This window comes from Clarias gariepinus, chromosome 9, assembly GCF_024256425.1.
Source record: "Clarias gariepinus isolate MV-2021 ecotype Netherlands chromosome 9, CGAR_prim_01v2, whole genome shotgun sequence".
In the NCBI taxonomy this organism is placed as follows: domain Eukaryota; kingdom Metazoa; phylum Chordata; class Actinopteri; order Siluriformes; family Clariidae; genus Clarias; species Clarias gariepinus.
Window position 1 is genome coordinate 24,825,219 of NC_071108.1, and position 17,446 is coordinate 24,842,664.

Here is a 17,446-nt window from a genome sequence, read left to right on the forward strand (position 1 = left end):
CTGGGGGCCACTGGGGGCGTTTGCCATGGATCTAAGATGTCTCCTGCGCCGGGGCTATCCGAAATTCGAGCATGACAAGCAGGAAGAGCTAGCTCGTTGTGCGTTTCTTCGGGGACTCTAACCGCCGCGGCTCGCGAGCACATCCGGTTAGCAGCACCAGCCTCCCTTTCTGAGGTGCTGCACAAGGCCGAGCGCGCTGAACTCATAATGCCGGATCATTCCGGCAAAAAAGCCGAGCGACCTCTCGCAGCTCAGGGGCGCTTGGTAGGTGAACCTAACCGGAGACAGGGCTACCCGTCGCGGCCCGGGACCGCAGGACTACCGCGGCAACGTTCTCCGTCCTGAGGACAGCATACCCCAGCAGCCGTTTAAACTAGCGTCGAGGGGCGCTAAGGGGAAGCCGCCTCCCACAACTGTTCTTGCTCCCCCAACTGATAAATTTAACTTCCATTCGGGACGTGTAGGACATCGCGCTGGGATTTACGTCTACTGTGTCCTGGACATACTACGGGCGCTCGTGGACACCGGTTCCACTGTTTCGCGCTGCGCTTTGGATTACTGGGGCAAAGCGAGCACGTTTGCAGACTGCCTGACCCAGCCTTCAACATTCGTACCATGTCTGGGAGCTGCATGAAGATACGGGCTTGTTGCACAGTGCGAGTAAAAGTAGGTGAGCGTGTTCATTCGCATAAATTCTTTGTGGGAGACATTAAGGATGAGTCCATTTTGGGGTTGGACATTTTAGAAAAGTGGGGTGCGGTGCTGAATCTAACTGACAGGACTCATGCATGGTAATTTTGGGGGTACCCAGGTTGCTAGTAGTCTAAACCACCGCGGCACGTATTCGTAGCACACACCCGGGGGGGCGGAACTTCCGGAGGTCGCGCCACATAAACATCCGGTACCAGACCGAGCAAGTCTGCAGGGTAGCAGCGCAGGGTTAAATCCAACACCGACCGATACTTTGAGGTTATTCCTTCACGATTTCGCAGATATTTTCGCTGTAGATGAGCGCGAATGCACCAATACCAATTTGGTGCAGCACACGATCGATACAGAAAACGCAGCCCCTGTTTGGTTGCATCTGAGACGCCTGCCATTAGCTAAACGGGCTGTCGCCGGACAAAAGCTGTGTGAGATGGCCGACTCGGGCGTCACTGAGCCGGCGTCCGGACCGTGGTCTTTACCGGTTGTGGTCGTGCGTAAAAAGGACGATTCTTGCCGGTTTTGTGTCAATTACCGGCGGTTGAATGAGGTAACTCGGAAGGACTCCTACCCATTGCCGCGGATAGATGATGCGCTGGGACATGGGCTATGGCAATTTCGGCGCATGCCTTACGGCCTATGTAACGCTCCAGCTACATTCGAACGGTTGATAGAGAAAGTGTTGGCAGATATTCCTCGCACCCGTTGTGTCGTCTACTTGGATGATTTACTGGTCCACGGCAAGGAGTTTGAGGTCGCGCTAGCTAACGTACGGGAGGTATTTCTGGCTATCCGGCGGGCGAATTTGCGGCTCAATTCCAAAAAGTCTACAGTCGCTTTGCCTGTTCCACAGCTGGACAGTGATCAGCTCATTGCCGAGCCGGAGAATGACCCGGTTCTGCAGCAGGTGGGGTTGGGTTAAAGTGGGCCTGAGACCGGATTATACCGCGGTCGCTCATCTGGGGCTGGAGGTAAAAGCTCTCCACTCGTAGTTTACCCGCCTAACGTTGCGGGAAGGGTTACTCTACCGCCACTGGGAACGGCCGTGCGGCGCTGACGAATGTTTTCAGCTGCTGATACCGAGGACTTTGCGGGCATGTGTGCTGGGCATGGTGCATGGACATTCTGGTTCTGGACACTTCGGGGTGATTAAAACACTGCGGCGGTTGCGTGCTCGGTTCTACTGGCCAGGCTGTCATACGGACAGTGAACTCTTTGTCCACTGATGCGACCTCTGCACGGCAAAGAAGGGCCCCACCCAGTGCTCACGGGCACTGCTGTAGGACTTTCGGGCACCTATGGAGCGTATGGGCGTGGACATGTTTCCTGTTTTCAATCGTGGTAACCGTTATGTGCTGGTAGTCGTGGACTTCACGAAATGGCCGGAGGCGGATGCTGTTCCTGATCAGAGCGCTTCTACCACAGCTCGAGTGCTGGTGGATGAGGTGTTTAGCCGATTCGGCACCCCAGAGCAGCTACACAGCGTTCAGCAGTGTGCAAACGCCTTGGGGTGAAAAAGACCCGCACCACGCTCCTTTATCCTCAAAGTGACGGCCTCGTGGAACGGTTTAATCGGACTCTCACCACACAACTCGCTGTGCTTACCAGCGATCTGCAACGGGACTGGGACGAACATTTGCCTTTTGTGCTCTGCGCATAACGCACAGCAGTACATAGGTCACCGCAGCTAACGCCAGCTGCTTTAATGTTCGGACCTGGTGTTTGGGCCACCTCCCCAACTGGATTTACCCATGAAGCCTGGGCTGGATTACTTTTGTTCCTTAAAGGACAAACTGTTCCGGGTCCATGAGTTGGCGTGTAAACACTTGGCGGACGGCGAGGTTAAGCAGCGACGGGTCTATGACACTCACAGCCGGGACTTTGCTGCTGGAGAGCAGGTTTGGGTGTATTCCCCCGTAAAGAAGAGGGGGCTTTCGCCCAAGCTTACGTCCCACTGGGTGGGCCCCTGTACGTGGAGAGCTGGCTGATTGCCCAGCTCTCCGATGTCGTCTACCGGGTGTGGTTGGCGGGGCGGGCGCGAGTGGTTGTGCTCCACTGAGACCGTCTCGCTCCCTATCAGCTGCACACCAGCGACAAATCAATTTCTGCGAAGGCCGGACCGCCTGAGGACAATGTTTGCGCTTCTTCCTCCCCCGCAAAAGGACTCCGCCGTTCACAACGCCAGCGCCGACCGCCTTTGCGCCCTCAGAGACTGAGTTCGTCATGGTGACCGGGGACGGTCACAGCTCGGGTGGGGGCAGTGTGGCGTAGGCGGGGCTTCGGCTGGTGACCATTATGCTTTGCGGGAGGGGTTGCTATGTGTTCTCCATGTTGGGGAAGGGTGTTTAGTTTAGTGGCTTCGGCCATGATTGTTTGTTGGGTGTGTGACCTGTTGAATGTGCTCCTGTTCATGCTTAGGCTGAATTGGATGTAGGTTCTCGTGTGAATGTGCTGCTTATGCTATACATGCTGTGCACAAAATAAAGTACTCCCAGCCATTGCATTAGGCAGCAATTAAGCTCACTCGTCTCTCCAACGTCCATTCCGGTGGTAAAACGCTACAGTATATTCAAGGCATTCCTCTTTGTTATAAAATAAAATATTAATTTGGCAAAGTTACTCAATTCAATTTAATAAACAAAAAAAAAAACATCCAATAGTTTCCCAATCAACTTATTAGACTAACTATGGGCCCTTTTTTCTAGCTTAAACTAAGCCGGCACCCCATTCGAGTCAAACTCTCAAGGGGAGTTTTAGTTGCAAGCCTGAATCATTCCTTGTGAGCTGTGAGGCCTTTAAAACTAAAGTGGCCACTTGGCGCAACACAAAATAAAATGGTGACTCACTACATTATGCAGAACTCAAACGAAATGGTCAATTCTCTGTCTCTATTCCATGCACTCACTCCTTATGCTCCTCTGGGCAATTCTCCTTGCTTGTTTACAGTCCATACGAAACGGTTGGCGCACAACGTTCTGTCCTCGCGCCGTTGATCATTCGTGAAAGTCATGAACTGCAGCAGGCGAGTCTTGCTAGCACAATCTGTTCAGATTAGCGTGCCGCAAACCGTGATGCAGTCAAACACGCTGCAAACTAGTTTAGTTCACGCGGGGGAAAAAATCTCGCGACTTTTATATCCGCGTTTTTACTCAGTAAACTTTTGGTTATTATTTTGACGATCAGTCACTATCAATCTCACAGAAAACACAAGTTATGCTGTTTTCTCAGCAAAGATCTGTGTCAATCCATTAGCGCAGGAGGAAGTCTCTCTCCGAGAGATTTTAGCAGCTTCCGGTTCGCGTGCTGTCTTAGTCCTTTTCTGTTGCTCACCTCTAATTGCCCAACTCCATGTGCAGGCACAACACTCTCATCACTTTCACTTATAAATGTGACCATACATGTGAAACATAAAATAACAATCTGTATAACAGAATAACAAACTATACAAACACTCCCATGTCAGACAGTATATATAAATACTGTACATGCCATTTACAATGAACAGTATACTTCGAAAGAATTTTAACCCCCTCATTCCTCAGCGGGTTACATATGGATTCCAGGTCAATAGTAGTAGTTTTCCTTGCAATACAACACAAAAATAAACACACACCCACATCACACACACACACACACACACACACACACACACACACACAAAGAATAAATAAATAAATGGAATGTATTATGACTTCATGATACGTTTACAAGAAAATTTAATCTAAGTGTTTCGTATTTGAAATATTATGACAACTGCTTCTACCATTTTGCATGTATTGATATATACAGCACAATAAAGAAATGCATTGAGGCTCTGGGTGAAAGAGTATTTAACAAAGAACCTGTATAATACATTTTGATCAACAAGAAAGAAGCAAGTAATAATGTAGGAAGCAGCAGACAGTTGGGCAAGTGAGTGCACATGAATTATGTAAAGTTTGTACAAGTGATTTTGAACAATTTTATTCTGATCTAAGAAATGTACCATATCAATCACCATCCCTGTAAAATTACCTATTAGTTTACACCACCTTTATTAACATTGTCTTCCAGGCAAGTGAAGGAACGAAGTAATATAAACCTGTCAAGTGCAGAAAAAAATCAAATGGGAGAAACAAGACACCCTGATGCAGTACCTGAGGTAAGAAGATACACCTTTCCAAAACCTCTCTTTCTTTCTCTCTCTCTCCTCCCTATCTCACCCACGCACTCACACACAGCTCGTGTATTCTTTATTTGTTTACTTTGCTTTTATGCTTTTCCCATCTATGCTGGTTCAGACTGAGTGAAAGAATAATTTGGAAACATAAAAGCAGAATTATATCCAAGACAAAGGACAACTGAAAATGCAGGCTCCTAAGGGTATACCAGGGCACTGTTCCTACTATACTGTATGGGCAGCCACTCTGAAGCTAAAACTGAGATATGGTGGAACAAACTTTTACTTGTGACTTGGTGGCTGGAGCATGGCATAAGTACTGGAACTGGATGTGAGGGCTGCCTGACGCTTGGTGTGGCAACTGTGACAGAGCTTGACAAGCTAGCAAGCCGAGTACTAAACTTGGCATGGGTGATGAGTCAAGTGTCTCTACACAGTGACTGGGCCTGAGCTTGGAACAAGCACTGGGCTAGGACTTGGCATGAGCATTGGACAGGCACCTGACATAGCAACTTGGCTGCAACTGGAATGTGGTGTGCTGGAACCTGCCATGGGTCCCATGCAGGAACTTGGCATAGGGTTGATTGGTGCTTGGCATGCTAAAAGTTTGCATAAGTGCCAGGAAGAAACTTGGCAAGGGCTGAGAGATGGTGCTGGGCAAGCTGAAACTTAGCACAGCCTTAGAATGTAGCTTTCATTTAAGCCATGGGGACTGCCGTTCCAATCCCTAGCATAGGCCTGTCAGGATCTAGGCTAGGGTGCTGGGCAGGGGTGACCACTTCATGTCTTTTTATTACATAAATAAACCTGGCATTTCCCAATACACTTCAATAGCATTAGCGCTGCTTGAAACTTAACTCACAATATTGTGTACAAGGAGCACCTGATTCACAATGTGCTTTTACCAAATCAAAATTTTAGATAGATATAAAGATATATAGTACACACAGGAGAGAGAAGGTACGCACACTGGAGACATAATGTGCACACAATGGAAAGAGAAAACACACATACTGTATGGATGTGCCTTGCCTTTCTGGACCATCACATTTATGTCTTAAAACTAAATATTCATAGGATCAGATTACCCAACAATCAAACACTTCTTAAAGTTACATAATTCAAAAAAAAGGAAGAAAATGATGTCACAGGAATATTCAAAGTTGACAATGAGAAACTTTTGGCTCAATTTTTTAGGCTCAAATTGCGAAATAGTGGTTCTGGGAATATGATAAATTATTTTCACAAATTAAATGACCACCACATGGTTCTGACCTTAACCTCACTCTAAAAGTTTGACTCTCCATAATGAATACAAGATTCTGGCCAACATGAATACAACAGTGCATTAAAATAAACGTTGTCACATTGAATAAGTTTTTCAAAACTCTGCCATGGCAGATATAAGCCATAGTCAAAGATTAAAGTGGACCAGTTAAATATAAGTGTGTATGACTTTTTGAAGGGGTAATGTAGATTGCAAGAAGAGCATAATGTGGCCAAAAAAGTAAGCAAACATTTGCAAACAATTTTAAAAACCCCACTTTCTCAGAATTTTTAAATATTATTTTATACACCAATCAATCATAACATTACAATGCAAAACAATATTCCCAGTGTTCTGTAGGTTTCCCTTGTGCCACCTGGGCAGCTCTGGACCCTTTAGCAATGATGCCACAAGGCCTCTGGGGATGTGCTGTGAAAATACTGTATATATACAGTATAGGTGAAAATACTGTATATATATGTGGGTCAATGACGTGACGCCCCCTTTTTCTGTCCGGGTTAATTTTATTTTGCAGAAAAAACTAAAAAATACATAAAAATTTCTCATCTACTTGTTATACCTCCTTTACCTACTAAACCACTCTAACTTCTCCAAATTTTTAAGTTTTTCATAATTTTTCTGCTATCCGAAGTGCCAAAACACCATATGGGTGACCATCCGGCCTTCACTTTAGTTAGGACAACTGGTTTAAAAACACTTTAAATCAACTTAAATATATCCCTTTTCCTAGTTGGCATAATTTTAAACATGTTTTACATTTATTGACAAAACTTTAAAGCATTTGCTCATATATTTTTATCATGATATACAAACGAACGTTGTCCGGATTATGTTAATTCTATCCATTTCATCCGGGGCGACCATCAACAAACCACAATTTTGGGACCTCTATTTTAAAAAACATCTCAAGGATGGGATACTGCATCAGCCAGACACAAGTGAAGACCCCCTGGAAACAACTGTATAGTAAATCAGTCTCTCTCATATAGTAAGAAAAAGCTGTTTTTTAACGGCTGTGATGTCTTAGTCACTTTTGGTCATCATGTGGGGCGACCACCCCAAAACTGTGAATTATAATTTTTTTCCACAAATCTATATTTTGATGATAAATTTAATAGTGCTTTGTCACTAGAAGAAGCTAGTTTGGTTTCTGAGGCTAACTGTTAGCCTGTTATACTTGAGTAAACTTGAAAACATCATATGGGGCGACCGAGTATCATGTGGAGCGACCACTGCTGAGTGTTTTAAATGATAGATATATGTCCTATATTTGTAGTTTTCATATTCTATACATAAATTATATACATAGAGTTAATTGTTTAAGTATAATCTTTTTTTTTCTAAATTTAGCCATTTTCCATTCCTTTTATAGGGATAAACATTTATTTTAACCGGATAATGAAGGAGACTCTGATATTATAGAATAAACTTGTAAAATAATGGTTTTCATAAAATGAAAGGGCACTAAAGTTTATCTTTCTTCATCAGTTTATCTACTTACTGATATGAGTTCAACTAGTCTTAATGATACATAAAAATGTAAATTCTGATATATATTACGGTCGCCCCAGATGACTTTTTTAAGGCTATTTTTTATTAACTTAAGTGTAAAAACACTAAAATGACATTTTTTTTTACTTTTCTTTATAAAGGCATGTGTACACTACATTCCAAATGTTTAGAAAATGGCCAAACATATCCATATTTTTGGTATTTTAAAATTGCCCTATTAAAAAGTCTTATCCGTCAATGACCCATATATATATATGTAAATATAAATATCTATCTATCTATCTATCTATCTATCTATCTATCTATCTATCTATCTATCTATCTATCTATCTATCTATCTATCTATCTATCTATCTGTCTATCTATCTATCTGTCTATCTATCTATCTATCTATCAAATAGGATAAAAAAAAAACCTTAGGATTGGAAAAAAAACTAAGGCGTCTAGTTTCTTTATAAAGTTTGTCCAAACTTATTATATAGACTGTCACTGGGATGCCAAAGTAATGACAGACATGAAAAAAAAATTCTCTGAGCTTTTAAAAAAGGTTGCAGCGAAACTCATAATAACTGTAATGTACAGTAACTTTAAAAATTTGGGGACATATGTGGTAAAGTCAGTGTTAATGTTGGACCGGGGTTGTTGTGGTGTGGGTACTCATGAGTGTCATGAGTTTACCAGCAGGACCTGGTTGAATAAATCATGTTTTCTTTTACATTGCACATTAACACCTGTGGAAAAAATGGCACTAGGATGCACTTTAAGAAAAACGCAAGCTAGCAGAAGGAGTGTGATATTCTAGACAACATTCTACTGGAAAACCTTGTGTCCTGGCATTGATGTGAATGATATGTTGACTTTTTACATTGTTTGACTACCAAATCAATATTGCAGACCAAGTACTCCCAATGACAGTGGCCTCTTTTAGCAAAATAATGCAGGCTTCCAAATTCCCCAGATCTAAATCTGGTCGCGCATCTGTGGGGTGCACTGAACAAACGAATGTGTTTCATAAAGGCCCTTTTCAGCACTTAAAGAATCTGCTTCCAACATCCTGGTACTAGATACTACAGCACACCTTCAGAGAATTGGTTGATTCCAGAGCTTGTTGGGTCAGAGCTGTTATTATGGCCAAAGAAGAAACTAACCAATATTAGGCAGGTAGTTTTAATGGTATGGCTGGTGGGTGTACATTCTTAAACTTTATTCATCAAACTGTCAGAAGCAGAAAGCCACTTAGTTGGCAGGTACAGTAACTGTGAATACCTAGTTACTAAGCATACTAAGGTCAATATAGATTCAGTTTTTCTCTTTCACTTGGTTATTTACTTATTAGTCGCCATTAGAAAAAAAGTTTTTGCCCAAGTTTCATATATGGGTAAAAAGGTAAAGTAACTATTTAAACAAATAAGTAAATTTAAAACATATAGATACTATATGGTTAAAAATATATTTGTACACCTGATCAACACATCCACATGTGTGGTTTCCCCAAAATGTTACCATACTGTAAGGTTTGAAAAAACAATTTTATAGGATTTTATGTACTGTACTGCTACAGCATTAAGATTTACCTTTACTGGAACTTGGGGACTTGTGTGCGAAGAATGGTCCACAAAAATATGCTTTGTAAAGGTTGTGTCAATACTGAACACATTTTCAATGAACTGGAATAACTACTGTGTGGTGAATGGGTTCCTCACCCAAATCCAGTACTTAATCTTTATTGCTGTTGTAGCTAAATAGGCAAAACCACACATCTACATATTTTGGCCAAGTTGTAAACATGTTTTTCATTGCACAGGTACAGAATATAAAGCAAATCTTTTTTCAAAACAGTCAGGGCAACTTGTTGAATGTTTTCCTGTGTGGGCTATGAAATCCATGGCACCGATTTTGATAAAAAAGTTGGCAAAAAAAAAAAAAAAAAGGATGACAGTGACAGAATTTTGTAAGCTTGGACCGCTTTAATGGCTTCTTCAGTGTCGAAAGTCTGTAAAATCTCCTTTGACGTTTGGAGGCAAAACAGCATTTTCTCACTCTCTGTCAGTTTATTTAACTGATTATGTTCTCTACGATTAGACTCTAATCATCAGATTACATAATTACTGAAGTCTGTAGAGACCAAGGTGCTGAATGCCAGCCCCCTAACCTTCTCAGCCACAATTATCTCCGCCTTCCTTTTCTGAGTGTGAAGGAAACATATTGAACTGGTGTATGCACCAACGTTGTGTTTGGCATTAGCAAAAAGGCTCCAGTTTTTGCCCCCTCTTACATCAGCTCAGCATTACTGTTTGCTCTTTTGATCCGGCTGCATTAGGTTACAGCCGAGCTGTCAAGTCCAATCAAGGCACTAGGCTCGTGACACACACAACCTGACTGTGTCACTCCCACGTCAGGGACTCAACTTGGTGCTGCAGTTCTGTTTTTCGTTTTGGTTGCACTTTTGGGCATTTTAGCATGGAGTGTGTGTAAGTATGCATGTCTGCATGTGAAAGACATGCTTTGTGGTTTATAAGAGTATAACAGTACAGAAATAAATCCTACAGTTTGCAAAAAAATAAAGTCAAATTTGTGTTTGCATCACTCAGGGCTTTGAGAATGCAATGTTAGTTTGCCGTTTAAAAGTATATACTAGTCACTGCACTATATTGTCACAGTGAATTGGGCACAAATAGTGCCCCTAACCACAAACACTACATTTAAGGACAGAATAAGATTCAAAAAAATGTAGTAAGAATACTACAAATTGTAGCATTATTAAGTCTGGAACCCATTAAACTATTCCACTTAAAGTCAAAGAGAGCAGTACACCCTTGTCACTGATAACAAACCAAAAAAAACAAAGACCTGAAACACAATAAATGTTGAGTTACCTATTTGTAGTGCTTATTTTTCAGCAAGATCTGTCAGTTGTACCAACAGTTCTTTTTTCACGTTAAGACATTGCCCCCACTTAAATTGAATTTAAAGCAAATCGATTATAAACAATTGTGTGTTTAATTACATTGTAAAATATAAGACCTAGGCGGCACAGTGGCTTAGTTGTATGCACTGTCGCCTTGCATATCTAGGTTCTGGGTTCGATTCCTGCCTTGGGTCTGTGTGCCTGTTCTCCCTGTGCTTAGTGATGTTCTCCAGGTACTTTGGTTTCCTCCCACAGTTCAAAGACCAGCAGATTAGGCTAACTGTATTTCCAAATTGCCCGCAATGAGTGTGTGAGTGTGTGCCCTTTGATGGATTATCACCCCGTCCAGGGTGTACCCTGCCTCGTGCCCTAAGCCTTCTGGGACAAGCACCAGTTCCCCCACAACCATGTATACATAATAACATGGTATAGACAATGAATAAATAAATATACACTACTCACAATAAGTTGGGGATATTGTTATTTACATGAATTTTTTTCCTATTTACTCTGAATTCGAATGAAATAAGTAAAAGTTCCCTTTGATATTACTAATAATGTATGAGAAGAAACATCATTTTCATTAGTGTAATATTTATTACACCAAAAATTTTGATAATAATAGGCATAGCCTTAAAAAACAAAAATTGACAATGACAGTAACGGTTGTTTCCACCATTTGCCGCATTGACAGGTTGACAGCGACGTCTCATGCTGATGTTGTTCTAAGGCAATGCATTCCACTCTTCCACAAGTGCTACACGCAGTTCTGCCAGGTCACATGGGGGTGGGGTACAATCGTCCAGTCTCTGCTTCAACTGGACCCAGACGTGCTATGGGGTTCAGGTCAGGGGACATTGATGGCCATACTATATGAGGCACTCCAACTTCCTGAAGTCGAGCTGTGACAATTCTGCCACAATGTGGTGGAGGATTATCATCCATGAACAGAAAGTTAGGGGTGTGCTGGTGGAATTGGGGGATGATGATGGGTTCTATGATGTCTCTGAGGTAAGAACGTGCAGTTACTGAGCCAAGTACAATAACCAAATCTGTTTTGCACTGACTGGTGATGCCTGCCGAGACTGTTGCACCTCCTCCACCAAAGCAAACCCTCAGGACCATGTTGACCTCAGCGTATCGCTCACCCTGCCTTCTCCAGCAACGCTAACGACAATTATTTCTGTGCACAGGACGGTAGACGTAGGTCACATGGTCTTGTGCCCACTGCAAACATTCACGCGAATGGTTTGTCTGGACACCCTAGTACCCCTCGCATCTCGTAAACGGGCCTGCAACTGTGGACTAGTTCATAGGTCCTTAGGTACTGGTCATCGTTGCGGTCTGTCACTCGTGGTGCTCCACTCCCGGGTCTGTCATGAACTCTGGCAGTAGTTCTGTGTCTTGATGGAAGTCTGTTGATGACACTTTGAGACACACCAAGTTCACAAGCAATATCTGACTGCTTGCCACTGACCCTGAAGTTACGTTAAGTGACGTTGAGTGTTCATGGCTGTTTAAATGATGAACTTGGAATGACCTACTGACAATACCAGCTTTTTATAACCACAGAATGTTGAAATTGATGCCTCATTGAAAAAGTTTGTCTTTTATGATTGGCCCCAATTTAAGGCACACCTGTACACAATGAGAACATTTCATGGAAAACACAAAATGAGGTGTGTTTATCGACCCATTACAATTGCCTCCCTATCCCAAAAAAGTGAAACAAACACTGCATGTATGACATCCACTAAGTCTCTCACAATATCCCTAACTTATTGTGAGTAGCGTAAGTATTCATATACACATTGGGCACAGAAAAGCATGTTATAATACAGTATGTTCCTGAAACACTTTGTACATAGTGTCAGACTGAGGAAACTAAGGGGGGTAATGATAAGAATAAAGATTCTTCTATACACACCAAAATGTTATGGTAAGATTAAACAAGCTGGTATGAAAGTGTGGAAATTGATTTCAGAACAATAAACCTAGATCTTAGGTACAAGATACAATACATATTTTGCATATTTTACAAGTTAAGAAATGCCTTAGACGTTTCCCAAGTGTGTCTGTGAATATTATACACTGTCAAAATAACAAGGTTGAAAAAACTTAAAATTATCTTAATTTTTTTTTTTTTTAAATGCATATACGCATCAGGAAAGGCAAAGAGCTTGATGTTAGGCACATGAGTTCTGCGATGGCGGTCTGGAAGTGGGACTAAGTGGTAAATTTGCATTTGGTAGCCATTCACTTAAACTCTAAACACAAGGCCCAAAGAGGTATTATACGCAAGTGAAGGTGGCAAGCATTAGGCTGAAAAAGTAAAATAAACCCAAAAACATTGGGAGTGGAAATTACCTCAGCTCAGCAACAGGAGAAGACCTGGAAGACAACTAAAGTGGATGACTGCAAAATTCTATTCATAGTGAAGTAAAACTTTTTAACAATATCTAGCCAAGTTAAAAACAATCTTAAGGAGGTCGCGTGTCATCGTCAGAGTCTACAATCAAGAGACGGCTTTATAAATGTAAATATTATGGTTTCACAACAAGGTGCAAATCGCTATTAATAATTAAGGACTGAACAGTTTAGAGTTCTGAAGATTCCTTGGACTGATGAACTTAGGATTAATGTGTCCCAGAATGATAGAACATATATGGAAAAGGAAAGGAATGGCTTATGATCTACATCATCTGTCAAACATGGTGGAGGCATTGTGATGGCATAAGTGTGTATGGCTGCCAATGGAACTGGGACACCGTTTGTTTATTAACCTGACTGCTATTACTGTAAAAATATTGGGATAAATTCTGTATAGGGCTATACTCTCTGCCCAAAAAAAAGCTGCAAATTGGATAGGACACCATTTCTTACTGCAGATGGCTAATAGTCCAAAACGTACAGTACAATGAAAGCTACCCAAGAGTTTCTCAATTACAAAGAAATAGGATATTCTTTACTAGCCAAGTCAATGATTTGATTTTAACCCAAAACAGCATGCTTTTCACTTACTAAAGACAAGACTGAAGGCAGATAGAGCTATAAACAAACTGCAATAGAGGCCTAACAAAACATCTTAAGAAAGAAAACTTAGCATTTGGTCATTTCCACAAGTTTCAGATTTCAGGCAGTCATTGAATTTTCATCCAAGCATTTTGTAATTATGTTTGTTCCATGACTTTGTGCCACCAAACAATATGTACTATCTTCTCACTTTTGTCAACTCCCTTTTGTCAAGTCTCTACTTGACTTTTTTTTCAATTTCAATGTGATGGTGTACAGAGGCCAAATGACAAAAAAAAAGTATAGTTGTTCCAATATTTATGACCGATGCGGTTTCTACATTTTTGGCTGTTTTAACCAGCAAGAAAAGAGCAAATGATAGCACCACCTCCACATAAATACCCAAACCCACACTTAGCCCACTTAAGCCTAGGGTTAACAGATCTGCCTGACAAGCTAACCCATGTGGAAAGAAGTAATAAAATGCAGCGTTCCCTCTAATACTGTAGTTCTTTTCCCACAGCTATTGGTTATAAGTAGCCTACCTAAAACTTCATTCTTACTAATTCATTCTTAGATTATTTTATTTTGCATGAACCTTGGTACTCATTAGCTAAGAAAAAGCAGTAAACTGCTCACTAATCAATGTACAATATCTCAATTATGGCACATAAATATATGAACAAAAATACTACTTCACACAAAGAATCAAATATACATGGAGATAAGCATTGTTTTTAACCTCGGAATATGGATACAAATAAGTAAACAGTGTATTTCTGGCACTGTATTTTCTGTATTTCCAACATTAAACCGAATTTTATTAGATAAATAGACATTAAACAGTTTGTCTCATTTTAAAAGCAAATCAAATTCTGACAGTCAGTTTGAATAATGTTATAAATCTTCTTGATGACATATCCACAGAATTGATCAAGTTCACTTTATTGCCTGTTTAAATTACTTACTGTACTGTATCTTTCCACCTTCTTTTTTTCTTTCAGCTTATTTAACACTTAATTTCTTTTCTTCTCAGTAAGGAATACTCTTGGATGCATAATGGTCTATGTTCTTATGTGCTAGTAAATTTTTTGTTACATAACAGGAAATGTGTTATTTTACACCGATCAGCCATAACTTTGAAAGCATCAACATTATAACGAACTACTGTAGGATCTGGGTTTTTCTTGTGCAACGGATTGGCTTTGGTTCTTTAAAGCATGGCTCAATAAGAGTTATGGGGTGGGGCCTCCTTGAATTGGACCTGTTTGTCCAGTGCATGGATGCTTGATCTAATTGGGATCTAGTGAATTCAGAAGCTCGGTCAACAACCTTAAACTCGTTAAGCCTGGTAAGCTCCATGCGTTGCAGGCTGCAACGCATGGAGTGTTTTAGAGTCTTTCTGTCATAGCCAGCACTTACTTTTTTCATTAATTTGTGCTGGATTAATTAGCTTTACTGTGGGATCGGACAAGATCAAGGAGGCTAGCCTTTGGACCCCACAGACATAACTGAGCCTTTGGTGCCCATCGCCAGTTTACTGATAATAATTGATATAATTGAATAATTAATATTGTTATTTAGTTCAACTGTTGGTAGTGTCAATGTTATGGCAGATTGGTGTATTATTGCATTTGTAGCCATGGTTCTCAAAATAAAACCATTAAAAATACATTTAGATTAGGTTTGTGATGAATGTTTTGCCATGTTTCACTTTTTTTTATACAGGCTCATATTACCCAAGATTCAGTTCAAGAGACGGCTGAGAAAATCAAAGAGATGGAGAAAGCTCTGCGAGAGAGCATGAACAGGTGTACTCATAGAGAAGCTTTGTGGGTACAGGAGGAGCAGGCACATGCTCTAGCACAGAGACAGGTACACACAGATGGAGCAGCACTGTACAGCAGGCCAGTGCTTAGAAAGGCAAACACTTAGGTGGATATTCCAAGGTGGATAAATCCCCCATATTAGATTAGCACTAATTCCAAATCAATCATAATTTAACGAACAGTATCTAAAATGGTGTTTTAATTCTGTACAATAAATGCCAATTACAGTCTGCAGGCTTTAATATATGGTCCATTAAGGTTTTAACTTTAAGTTTTACAAAGAACATATATGTATATATACACATCTTTATTCATACGGCATACTGTGTGTATATAAACAGTTTGGAAGCAAATGCAACAAATGCCATTATTAGATTTATTTATTTATTGTCTGGAACACAATGTTGTCTATAACATTTTTTGATCTAGACTTTAGGCAAATCGCATTTCAGCAGCTACATTTTAGAGCAAAAGTTGATGCTTTTTGAGCCAGTCAAATCACTCGTAAAGGATTAAAATTCTTAAATGTTGTGCATTTTGAGATTATTTTCTGCTTCCCACATTTGAAACAGTAGTTACTTTATTTTATAATAGACATCTCTATCAGCTTTAGCCAGTCCAGCCTTGTTGCTGGGTGGATTATTATTATTATTATTATTATTATTATTATTATTATTATTATTATTATTATTTTGCACTGCAAGTCCATTATTAGAGCTTAAACATAAAGAAAATAAAAACAAAAAGAACAGCTTATTTGGCAATATTAGCTACACCCCTGTCACTTTAATTAAATTTTTATTATAATTACATTTTCTTCCATTCTGATGGAAAGAATAACTGAACATTCCCCAAAACTCTTAATTTGTATCTGCATGATTTTATACACTGCATTGCTGCCACATGCAGAATCACTTATTTTAGAACTGATTTTTTTTAGTATGTTTAAGACTCATTACAATATAATTCACATTACAGTAATAAAAAAGAAACACACATTAAGCAAAAACAATTGAATAAACATTCATTTTTAAATTGCATTAACCCTCAACATCCAAAGTTTTTATTCAGTTATTTCTGAGTTACATTCTAGAGCATATTATTCAGTAATTATTAGCAGCTACTGTATGCTCCACTAAAACCAATAGTTAAATATTTACAATAACTACACAGAAAACAACAAAATTAGGTTTGAAACAACAGATGAGTTCTTGAAGTTTAAGGGGTAAGTAAATACATTCGCACATATTTACAATCTTTTAAAAACTCTTCTCTTCCACACCAGTAACTTGTATCCTTTACTCTGTTTTAGCTCCCCCAAAGCAGATGAAGTTACATGTCATTTACAAATAGGAGGCATTATTTTTTTTTAAGTTTAAGCATTATAAAATTAAGCCTTTAAACTTTGTGCATGTGTCCTCCCCTGTATTTTGTCATTGAGTCCATTCACTTTATTGACTGCTCACTTTCTTTATTTCAGCACCAAAGAATTTACGGAGCAGAGACTACAGCTGAAAATCTAAACTTTGTGCTTAACTTCAAGTGCTTAAAGTCAATGTTAGTCATTTCAGATGAATCACGTTTCCTGTCTTCTCTTCTCTTTCAGACAGACACACATAAGCTAGCACTTCACTTGTGGGGATTTTCCTAATTCAAAAATATTCTAAGGATAAGAAAGAAATATGATCACTATTTTATGTGGACCAGTTAAATCAAACAGTTGGTAAAACAAAACAGTACTGAACTTACTGTCTGTCCTGTACTGTATGTATGAACTAAACTATATGCGTTACTGTAATATATTATTTTTGTTAATGCTTAATAATGTAATGTAATGTGTTATGTTTCAATATAGAAATGCAGTAATAATAACATTACTCTTTTAGTAACAAGGGAAGGTATATACATAGCTCCTTAGTGGTGCAAATGTAACATGCTCACTACTATCATCCTGAGTTAATAAGTTTAAGTTTCTCCTTGATTCTGTATTCTCTGCCTAAATGTTAATTAGTTATGTTAGGTGTCCTAAGCTC

At 40.1% G+C, this 17,446-nt stretch overlaps 1 protein-coding gene across 1 annotated transcript in view; it reads left to right on the forward strand.

Annotated features, from left to right (window-relative positions):
* Positions 1-17,446, forward strand: part of LOC128530278 (ERC protein 2) — a 243,404-nt gene that overhangs the window by 121,254 nt on the left and 104,704 nt on the right. The window contains exons 9-10 of the mRNA XM_053504121.1: positions 4,759-4,846; positions 15,313-15,459. Coding sequence (XP_053360096.1) covers positions 4,759-4,846; positions 15,313-15,459 — 235 coding nt within the window. The remainder of the gene's footprint in view (positions 1-4,758; positions 4,847-15,312; positions 15,460-17,446) is intronic.